The sequence below is a fragment of the Otolemur garnettii genome, unplaced genomic scaffold (genome assembly GCF_000181295.1).
Source record: "Otolemur garnettii isolate 467f Iridium unplaced genomic scaffold, OtoGar3 scaffold00018, whole genome shotgun sequence".
In the NCBI taxonomy this organism is placed as follows: Eukaryota; Metazoa; Chordata; class Mammalia; order Primates; family Galagidae; genus Otolemur; species Otolemur garnettii.
In genome coordinates this window covers 7,147,337-7,158,769 of record NW_003852413.1, presented here as the reverse complement: position 1 = coordinate 7,158,769, position 11,433 = coordinate 7,147,337, and the positions used below count along the sequence as shown (strand labels likewise).

At 47.5% G+C, this 11,433-nt stretch overlaps 2 protein-coding genes across 2 annotated transcripts in view; one reads left to right on the top strand and one right to left on the bottom strand.

Annotated features, from left to right (window-relative positions):
* The window catches only part of RAB37 (RAB37, member RAS oncogene family), a 60,331-nt gene that overhangs the window by 25,059 nt on the left and 23,839 nt on the right, over positions 1-11,433 (top strand). The gene's annotated exons all lie outside the window — the stretch shown is intronic.
* Positions 1-11,433, bottom strand: part of CD300LF (CD300 molecule like family member f) — a 23,417-nt gene that overhangs the window by 8,589 nt on the left and 3,395 nt on the right. The window contains exons 2-4 of the mRNA XM_023511160.1: positions 9,257-9,437; positions 1,297-1,647; positions 197-209 (exon numbers count right to left, since the gene is read on the bottom strand). Of these exons, the coding sequence (XP_023366928.1) occupies positions 197-209; positions 1,297-1,647; positions 9,257-9,296 (404 nt within the window). The 5' untranslated portion in view covers positions 9,297-9,437. The remainder of the gene's footprint in view (positions 1-196; positions 210-1,296; positions 1,648-9,256; positions 9,438-11,433) is intronic.

Below are 11,433 nucleotides of genomic sequence, written 5' to 3'. Positions count from 1 at the left end.
CTTAAGAGACTTCAGAGCCTCAGAGTCAGGTGAGAGGGTGCAATCAAACCCAGGGAGGAGCCTCAGAACCAGGCTGGGTGGAGTCAGCTGAACTTGAAACAATCCTGCTACTGTGGCAGGGCCTCAGCTAAACCTCGCCTCACCTTATATACCCAGCAAAGACAGGAGCAGAGGGGGAATTCACACAGCATCTGACATGGACCCTGGATCTGGGACATCAAAGGTGAGAGTCTGCCCTGAACAAAATTGTAATGTTCAGGAAGAACCTGACTTTGGGCAAGTTGCAAAGCTTCATGATGGGGACGCCTACTTCTCGGGCTTGTGGCATGGATTTGGTGAGACAATGTACGTTCTGCACTTTGCAAACTAGAACATGCCCCAGGTGCTGCCCCTGTGCCATGAGGCCCTCCGGCTGGTACCACTGTCTGAGGGGAGCACGGCTTGTGCCCCACCTAACAGATAAACTCCTACAAACCAGGGCACTGGGACCTTGGACCTGAGCCTCCCACAAGGCTCTGCCTTCTAGAAGGACTAGGAAGACATTGGGAAGCCCAAATGTGCTAGGTGGGATTCCAGGTCCAAGGAATGCAGCCATTTGACTGTGAAAGCCTTTCCGGACCTCAGGATTATACCCCAGCCCTCCAACTATGCTGGGCCTCTTTCCCCCAGTTGGAAAGGGCTGTGAAGTCTGGAACCCCACGGAGAGCAAGGCACACCTGGGCACCAGAGGCCCCAGGAAAGTGCTGGCAGGGAGTGGGGTCTCTGGGTACCATGAAGGGGATCCTTTGGCCCATGAGCTGAAACTTGTCCCTGTGAGCAATAGACACTGACACTGAGCTGCACAGAGAAAGAAATAAAAGTCCCTAGGAAGGGTTAATCCAGTGATTTTCTACCCGTGTGCCATGGCAGTGCTGTGAGAGGCTCTCAGATGTGCTGTGAAAAATTTTAAAGATCGTTAATCAAATTATTTTCGAAAGGAGTTCAGAGCACAGTACTTAAATTCTTTCTTTTACTCTTTTTTTTTTTGATCAACATAATTTAAGTGTGCCCCGGAAGTTTAACTATGGATTCAAGTGTGCCATGAGATAAAAATGATTGAAAAACACTAGTTTAATATCACCCTGAAAGGGGACCCTGGGCGCCACAGAGTCCAAGTGCACAGTTGAGCTCTGAGACCTCAGGACTTAACCATCTTCTGTGACAGGTCACACTAAGTAACTGTTAATTCACACTAATGGGACCACAGGACCAGAACAGAGCAGGCAGGCTGACAAGAGATGCTCTACGTCCTCTTACCTGGGTCAATGGTCACCTTAACTTGGACCCCTTTGTCAATTCCAGTTCTTTCGATCCCACACCAGTAAGTGTCAGCGTCATCTCTCCTGAGCGCCTCCATGGTCACATTGAATGTGTAGTCTTTCCAACTATCCCGGATGGACACACGGTCCTTCTTCACCTCTTCCTCTGTTCCAGTGGTCTCAACAAGGATCTTACAGGGGCCCCAATCAGCCCCTCGACACCACCACTTCTTGTGGGTTCTCCACTCTGGGTTATAACAACACTGCACGGTCAGTGAGCCCCCCTCTGGACCACTCACTGCTCCTGGACCGGTGATTGGATCCTCTCTAATCTCAGCATTGAGGGAACCTGGAAAACAAATCCATGTATCTATCACTTCCCATCCCAAGGGCAGGGCCACAGCCTCTTGCCCTGGGAACAGCTCCCAAATGCAAGCATCTCACGAATTAAATCATAGCCAGTGATATAATTCACCTTCCAGGTGCCAAACCTTTGTCCTTCAATGTCCCACTGGGTCAAAGACGTGAGGAAAACCCTAGAAAGCACAGCCACAGGTCCCAAAATAAACAAGATGTTGACACTGAGCAATAAAGGTGATCTATAATTCATCCCTCTCTTCCTTCTCACGGCCAATGTCATCTGCATCTTTCAAGGGATATCCATTTGCAGCCACCTTTGTGTTATACTGGTCTGGTGGGGAGGGAATACAGGAAGACCCATTTCCATGAGAAAGTAACTACTGCCTTGACACTCAATACTGTGGGTCCTCAGGAGGTCCAGCTGAAGCAGCCACATCAGATGGCTGGGGGGAGACTGTCCTGATGGTTCTATTAGTGTCTAGTGTCTCTGCTGTAGACCCAACCTAGAGGTCTCCAGGTGCTATGGGACATATATCACACAGTTCCCATTTTCTTCATTGAATGGCCTTGGCCCCTTTGTCAAATGACAAATCTGTGATTATTTATGGATTTCCCATTCTGTTCCATTGATCTGTTTGTCCATCTTTATGCCAGTCCACCCTGTCCTGATTACTATAGCAGAGGTAGTAAGGAGTATTATAAACAGTGAAGCAGCATTTTCTTAAAATATTTATTCATCTTGTTCTTTCTCTCTTGTGCTCATCTTTGAAAGATTCAGAATACAGGGAATTATTTCTTTATTGTAAGAAAAACAGCAGTTCCAGCATGATAACAAATGGCAAATAACCCAAGGCCTCAGTGTCAGAGAGACACTGGGAAACAGTGAGGACCATGACAATCCAGAGAGCAAAAGATGCGCGCAAAGGCGCAGACCTTGTTCCACTCCAGCCCATCTTCCTCATATGAGAAATGGGTTCTGCAACAAGAACACACAGTGGGGCAATAAGAGTCTCTCCAATAGATGATGTTGGGAAAACTGGATATCTCTACCTGTGGAAGAATGAAATTGGGCCCTATCTTACCTGCCATATGCAATAGTCAACTCAAGATGGATAAAAGACTTAACTGTAAAACCTGCAACTGTAAAAATACTAGAAGAAAAAAATAAGGAAAAATTTCCTTGCCATTGGTCTGAGCAAAGATTTCTTGGATATGACCCAAAAAACGTTGGCAACAAAAGCAGAAGTAGACAAATGGAATTGCATCAAACTAAAAACCTTCTGCACAGCAAAGGAAACAGTTAACAGAGTGAAGACATAACTTATGGATTTGGAAAAAAATATTTACAAACCATACATCTGACATGGAGATAAGATCCAAAATATTTAAGGAATTCAAATAACTCAATAGCAAGAAACCCAATTTAGACTAGGCACAGTGGCTCATACCTGTAATGCCAGCACGTAGGAGGATGAGGTGGGTGGATTGCCTGAGTTCATGAGTTCAAGACCAACCTGAGCAAAAGCAAGACCCTGTCTCTAAAAAAATAGCCAGATGCTGTGGTAGGCACCTGTATTTGCAGCTACCTGGAAGGCTGAGGCAAGAGAATCACTTGAACCCAAGAGTTGGAGGTTGCTGTGAGCTAAGATCCCATGGCACTCTACCAAGGGTGACCAAGTAGGACTGTCTCAAAAAATAATAATCATCATCCAATTTAAAAATTGGCAAAGGATATCACCAGACATTTCTCAAAAGAAGGGATACAAATGGGCAACAGATATATCAAAAATGCTAAATATCTCTAATCATCAAGAAATGCAATTAAAACCACAATGAGATATTACTTCATACCTGTTGGAATAGCTATTATCAAAAAGACAAATAATAAGTGTTGGCAAAAATTTGGAGAAAACAGAACCTTTGTATGCTGTTGTAGAAATGTAAATTAATACAGCTATTTTAGAAAACAACATGAAAGTTCTTCAAAAAATGAAAAATAGAATTACCATATGATGCAGCAATGCCACCTGTGGGAGCATATCTAAAGGAATTGAAATCAGTATGTTGAAGAGACCTCTGCATGTCCATGGTCATTGCACCATTATTCATAGTAGCCAAGATATAGAGGCAAAAGCAAGTTAAATATTTATCAACAAATGACTGGATAAAGCAAATGTGATGTATATGTACAATGAAATACTATATAACCTTTTAAAAGAAGGAAATTCTGTCATTCATGACAACACAGATAGAACTAGAGGGCATTATGTTAAGTGAAATAAGCCAGGCACAGAAATATATGTACCATATGAGCTTAGAATTAAGTTCATGGCTTGGCACCTGTAGCTCAAGTGGCTAAGGCGCCAGCCACATACACCTAAGGTGGCGGGTTCGAATCCAGCCCAGACCCGCCAAACAACAATGATGGCTGCAACCAAAAAATACTTGGCATTGTGGCGGGCGCCTGTGGTCCCAGCTACTTGGGAGGCTGAGGCAGGAGACTCGCTTGAGCCCAGGAGTTGGAGGTTGCTGTGAGCTGTGATGCCACAGCACTCTACCCAGGTGACAGCTTGAGGCTCTGTCTCAATTAAAAAAAAAAAAAAGAATTAAGTTCATGAAGTCATCCTAGAACAAGTTACCTCATTGCTGAATATCACTACAGTCACCTTTGAAGTACTTCCCTTGCAAAGCTATACGCCTATGCCAGTGCCTAGTCCACCCTTCAGAACATCACTGTCATCATATGAGTTCTGACAATTAAGTTTGTGAACTGGCCACTGTACAATTATGTTGGCAGCACTGTACAAACAACTTGGTAAGATTTCATAACCTTGGTATATCAGTGTCTCACAGCTGTCTTCATGTTGATGTGTGACAATGTCTTGCTGAGTGGTGTTCATTATTGTTGTTGGGTGCTTTTTGTGTGCTCTGATGGTCATTCCAGAAAAAGAGCTCCAAAATTGCTTTGAAGAGTGGACTAGGTGCTGGCATCATTGCACACCTTCCCAAGGGAGGTACAGCCTCTGAACAACCTCCAGAACTATAACGTAATAACTGGTGTCATGGAACTTCATCACGGCAGCAAGAGGAAACTAATACAGACAGCCATCCCACCTTAGCTGCTTTGTTAGCCCATCTCACCCCCTAAGCCGCCTCCCTGGCCTCTCACCTGAGCCTTGGAATTGGGCCTGACCTTTGAACCATGTGCCCCACTCACTGCTTCACCCCTCTGTCCCTGGTGCCCATGCCCCACCCAGTCCTGCCATCCAAACCCTCATGACACAGGTGGCAGCCCCAAGCACTTGGGAGCAGCTGTCTCCTCAGGCATTTACAGCCCAGACCACACAGGGTTATTCTAGAGCAAAAGGACAGTGGGGCCCAGAGAGAAGTGAGTTGCTCACAGCCGGGAGTGATAGAGCCAGGCCCTGCCCATCTCTAGCTGGGCACAGGGGGCCAGCTGGTCTCCACCTTGGGTCAGCACACTTGGGGCCTTGTCCATCCCTGCCACCATGTAAGATATGGCTTAAGTCAGACACAGCAGCTCATTTTTCTCTTAAAAAATGGATTATTAAAACTCTCTTCCTTTCTTGTAAATGTAATTCTTTGAAGTGAAGAAAGTAAACCTCTTCCTTTCTCACAGAAAGTGAACTTTCTAGTCTCTCTCTATATATATGTATGTGTGTGTGTGTCTATATATATATAAATTTTTTTTTTTTGAGACAGAGTCTCACTCTGTCTCCCTGGGGTAGAGTACTGTGGAGTCATCATAGCTCACAGCAAGAGATTCTCTTGCCTCAGCCTCCCGAGGAGTGCCCACCACAACATCTGGCTAATTTTTCTATTTTTTTAGAGATGGGGTCTCACTCTTACTCAGGCTGGTCTGGAACTCCCGAGCTCAGGCAATCCACCAGCCTCTGCCTCCCAGAATGCGAGGATTACACACGTGAGCCCCTGCTCCCAGCCCAGGTCAGTATTTTTTTTCTTGAGCATTTTAAACACTGAACTCTTTAGAAGAAGGAAGCAGTGCTGGGTACATCTGCGGCTTCTGACTGGAAGTTCTGTGAGACAGGCTGGTGGGAACAGAGGCACGAGTTTCCACGTTAGTACCCAGAGCTGCGCCTCACACCAACCACACACCCCAGTACGACTCTCACATCTGCTCCCCACCAAGTTCCTCCGTTCCCTGAGTCAGGAAGAAACAGCCTTGCCTGTACTTTCCTCGCCTGGCCAGGCATCTTCTACCATGTCACCCCCAGTCTGCCTCCTCCATTTCTACGCTGGAACTCACCCAGGACCGAGTGTCCAAAACCACTCCAGTCTGCTTTCACTAACCTTGTGGTCCTGGGCAGGTCACCGTCCTCCCTTGTGACCTATTTCCCAAAGAGATGATAATTACGCCTGTGACCTGCCTCAACAGGCAACTCCGAAGCATGTGACAAGCCACACTGACCTCTCTGTTCCTCAAACACACTGGCCAAGCTCGTTTCCAAAGCCCTCACACTCACCGTCCCTGTGCCTGGAAAGCTGGTCCTGCCCGAGTGCCTGCTCCTTCCCCCCCTTCTTCTCCAGGTCTTAACTCAGAGAGACATCAGAGACCCTTCTCAGGGGCGTCCTTCAGCCACCCAACCCAGAGCACTTCCCCCGCCTGAGTCCCACTGTGTCGTGTCATCTTGTTCTGTTTTCCTCACAAATTATCTTGTTCATGTCTATAACTGATAGATGGAAGGATCAAATCAGACCACACAAGAGAGTCACAAACCACTGAGGGCTGTCCAGTTGCCACGAATGCCCTTCTCGGGAGCCTCTGATCCAGGCATTGGCCACATGCTTCCCAGACACTTCCCCAGGGAGAATTCTAATGCTCTCCTTCTTCTCTCAGCTCTCCGATATTTTAATTGCCAACTATAATTCACCTTTTATATAATTCACTCTTTTAAAGTGTACCACTCAGTGGGGTTTTTTTTTAGTATATTCACAAAAGTGTATGACCATCACCACATCTAATTCCAGAATATTTTCATCACTCCCCCCCCAAAAAAACTCACACTCTTTAACAGTCACACACACACACACCCTGACTCCCCACTCCTCTACCCCTCGAAGCCACTAATCTACTCTCCGTCTCTATAGAGTTGCTTCTTCTAGACAGTTCATGTGAATGGAATCGTACAATGTGCGGCCTTTGTGTCTCTCACTCAGCGTGATGCTTCCAAGGCCCATCCAGGCCCTCCTCTATATCAGCATTTCATTCCTCTCATGGCTGAGTAATATTCTGTTGTACGGATACGCCACATGACATTTACCCATTCATCAATTGATGGACATGTGAGTTGTTTCCACATTTTAGATATTATGAATAACGTTGTTATGAACACTTAATGTACAAGTTTGTACAAGGACGTGTGTTTTCAATTCTCCTGGGTACCTCCGAGTGGACTTGCTGAATCATGGTGTAATTGTATTTTTAACGTTTTGAGGAACTGCCAAATTGTTTCACAAAGCGGCTGCACCACCGTGCATTCCCATCAGCAATGGATGCCCTCTCCAATTGACTTTCAGAGTTTTAATTGTTCGGTTCTATGAAAGTAGAAAGAGAAAGTTTGCAGAAGAAGCGTTACAGCAGTTAGATTATTCTCTCTGTGTTGGATACATTCACTTATTCAACCAGCACTTATAAAGTATCTAATGAGTACCTGGTATGGTTGTAGGCACAAAAACCCCTGCCGTCTTGAAGCCTACAGTCTATCAAAATGGGGGAAGGGAAGAGATAGACAATGAGGAAAATAATGCAAGAGAATTGTGATTTTAATTAGGGACACCAGTGAAAACCTCGGTAAGTAGCAAAGACGTGGAGGATGCGAGACTGTGGCTATCTGGGGTGGAACGTTCTGGGCAGAAAGAACAGTAAATGCAAAGGCCCTGAGGCCAGAGTGCACCTGGCTCATTCAAAGAACATCTAAGAGACCACTGTGGCCAGAGTGTGTTGAGCCAGGGGAGAGGGTTAGAAGAAGATACTGATACAGGGTTTCCTCTTTTAGAGCTGGACAGGGATCCCCATTTTCTAGGCCTCAGCAAAAGACCTTTTTTTTCTCTCCAAACTTCACTCTCTGGAATCCATCAGGATAGGGTAAAAGCAGTCTGACCAGTAATTCATATGGGTGGGCTCCTCCTGAAGTGAAAAGCATACACCCCACTGCTTTTCCTGAGACAAGCTTGGAGGGACCACATTCACCTGTTAATACGTTCATTTTCATTTGCTAATCAACATAGCAAGGATGTTTTCTATCTGCCAACTCCTGGCCAAGTATGATTTTTACCCCCAAGACCTCCCTGCTTGCCGGCGGTGTATGAACCCTTCGACTAAAGACCCCCCCAGGTTTCCCAGCTCCCCTACCAAAGGCTTTGCTACCCTTCTCTCTATGTCCTTCTCTATAAAATAAACTCTGTCCTGCCACTTACTCTCAGGGTCTGGGGTTTCATTCTTGAATCTCCAAGACCAAGGACCCATTGCAGAAAAAATACTGAGAACAATACCAGGGAGGGAACATGGCAGGGGGAGCCGGACTCAGACCACCTTGTAGCCTCTGTATGGAGTTTGCATTTTCACTCTGAGTAGCATGAGAGATCCCTGAAGGGCTTTGACCAGAGGAGAGACATGATCTGGCTCACGTCTTCAAAGGATCATCAGAAGGTAGGACGGAAAGGATAGATGTCCCCAGGTTTTGCCCGAGCACCAAGAAAGATGGAGTTGCCAAACACAAAGATGGGGAAGACTAGGGGAGTAGGGGATCTGATGGGGGAGATGTGGTAGGGTCACACTTGAAGTGTCAACATCTGAGTGGAGATATTGAACAGGCAACTGGATGTATGTTTCAGGAGTCCTGGGAGACATTCAGGTTGCAGATACTAAACTGGAGGTCATCTCCTCAGAAGTGGCATTTCAAGCCAAGAAGGCAAATAAGGTCAACAAGGGAGGACCTCTAGGTAGAGAAGAAGCCTTGGCTGAGTCCTGGGGTCTCCAATGTCTAACAGTCAAGAAAATCCTCTTTGTTTTTAATCAAAATGGTATCTACCAATTTAAGTTTTCTCCAGCCCTCAGATGTAGGTCTCTGCCCCCATCTCAGTCCTCCACAGCTTTTATTATTCTTTCCTGCCCCAAATGCCTAGAATCTTCTCCATCCCTAGCTGGCAAACCCCCTCTTTCTGTCCTTCAGGGCCCCTCTACCCTCATGTCCACCCCAAAAGCTTCCTGCACTCATCACTCATTCACAAAGGTAACAGTCCAGTCCAGGGGTGTCCACCTGCTCTCCTGAGCAGCCTGGGGTCCTCTGCTTTTTCCCTGACCAGGAGAACGGGGAGCCCATCATTCTATTCATTCGATATCATCAGCCCTGGGGTTGTCCAGGAATCATGCATTGCGCTGGGTTCATCATGTCTCCAAATTCCCGCCCTGGCAACCGTAGATGCTGAGACTTGGGCTGGGGTGTGTGCTCATGGATGAAACACACAAGGCTCATGTCACTAAAGTCACCTCCTTGCCAAGCCCTGTCCTCCTACTGGCTAAGCTTTCCCTGCTAGGACAGCGCAAGCCCACTCACCTGAGAGCCAGAGGAAGAGGAGAAGGGTCGGCAGGTGCATTTTCTCCTCGCGCTGGAGCCCTTGGCAGAGCCTGTCGGCCAGAGCCAGCGACAGCCCCGCTCTTTCACCTCCCAGCCTTCTGCTTCCGCTCACTCTCGCCTGGGCCCTTCCTCCTTCAGCCACTTCCCACTGTGAACAAGACTAAAAGAGGAAGGAGATGGAATGAGTGAAATTTCAGGGCAGTTCGCAATGTAAGACATTGCAATGAGCATGAACAACTTTTGAGAAATACTTCTCTGTCCAGAGCTAGCACAGGTTCTCTAAAAAGAGAGCTTTGGGCTCCTTCTCTGTCTTCTGGAAATCTGCAGACACAGCCCACTGGGTCTAGCCAGCCCTTATCCAGTACTTCCCTGGTGGGCAGATTGGGGGCAGGAGGACCCAATTTGACAGAGGGAGAGGCAAGGCTGATGGACAGAGTGCCCTAAACCTGGGGCTTGGAGTGTAGTCAGATTTGGGGGAGCCCAGAAATCCAGACTCCAGAAGGCCAGGAGTCCAATGGGACTGAGGGAGGCTTGGGGCCAAAATCAGAAAGTCGACTGGAACAAAGCGGTGAGGAGGCTGAAGGTGCCATCAAAGCCAGACTATGAAGAGAGGGTCTCAAAGAGTAGGAGATGCTGGCAGGGAACTAGCGACCCAGCGCAAAGAGAACTTTGTCCTGAAGATACCAGAAACTCTCATACTGCCATGCCCCCACCCAGCAGGTGAGAGCCCTGGATACCTACACCAGCCTGAAACTTCCAGAAATATACCAACTACACCAGAAACTTCTCCCAGAAGAACCAGCTCATTTCTTGTGAATATAACACCCCCCTGCCCCATCCCCACTTGATAATCGCTACTTATTGAAGCAAGAAAGAAAGAAAAAAAGAGAGGAAGCCCTCCTTTGCCTGCCTGGCTCCCTTCTTTCTGGCAGCTGTGCCCACCCTTCTCTCTCCTCCCCCGCCCCAGACCCAGAGAGCCCTTAGGGTAGAACCTGGCCTTATGGAAGGGGGGTATCTTCCTCATATTCTGCACCTGCACCCACTCTTGCCATGTGTCACACTCTGTGAGTGAGTCCCAGGAGGAACACAACCCCTCACACCCTAATCAGGAATGAGTAGGGGGGCAGGGAGGGTGTTTGCACAGAAAAACCCAGCAGCTGACAAGCCCTGGCTTTTCCAGGATGTGGCCAGAAGTGGCCTCTCACTTTACATATCTGCAGCCATAAGGTAAGGTCAACAATCCAAGGAGGGCTCTGCTGCTGGCCACAGGTGCTCTGCCAGGGCACTGTGCAGGGACACCAAGAGACATCAGCCCTGTGCAGCCAGAGGCTTCCAGGGAGAATGGCCAGGAATTAAGAGCAGTGGGGAAGCCGTGATAATCACACAAGGGCAGGTGCATTGGGGGTCCAGGGGTAACATTTTCTGTCTTGGGCACAGGCAGCAAGCAGTGAAGAGAAATGTTTACTAGGAGCCTTGCCTATGGCCTCACCTCTGATCCCAGCCCCTCCCACTCATGGCCTCCCCAAGAAGGACCCACCTCTGAATCAAGAGCAGAGATTTAGGCCAGGTTGTGGCTCATGCCTGTAGTCTAGCACTCTGGAAAGCCAAGGTAGGAGGATGGCTTGAGCTCAGGAGTTTGAGACCAGCCTGAGCAAAAGCGAGACTCTGTGTCTACTAAAAATAGAAAAATTAGCAGGGCGTCATGGTGCCCGCATGTAGTCCCAGCTCCTCAGGAGGCTGAGGCAGGAGGATCACTTGAGCCCAGAAGTTGGAGGTTGCAGTGAGATTCATGATGCTACTGCACTCCAGCCTGGGAGACAGAGTAAGACTCTATCTCAAAAAAAAAAAAAATAAAACCTAGAATTATGTGCCTATAGGGATACAAGATTAGGAGAGTCAGCTGTTCTGGTAGCCCAGTGTCCTCAAAAACCCACTCAACACCCTAATCCCGGCTTGGCCATTGACTTACACATGAGTCATTTATCTGTGAAAGAAGGGATTAGACAGATCATCTAAGTGAGATTCTCCCTGCCCTAAAGCACCCATGTGTATACGGATGTGTGTGTGCATGTGTGTGAGGCTTGTGTATGTGTATGCATACATACATATACATGCAAAAGTTTACCAGGGGAAGCTGTGTGTTAGCGTGTTTGTAG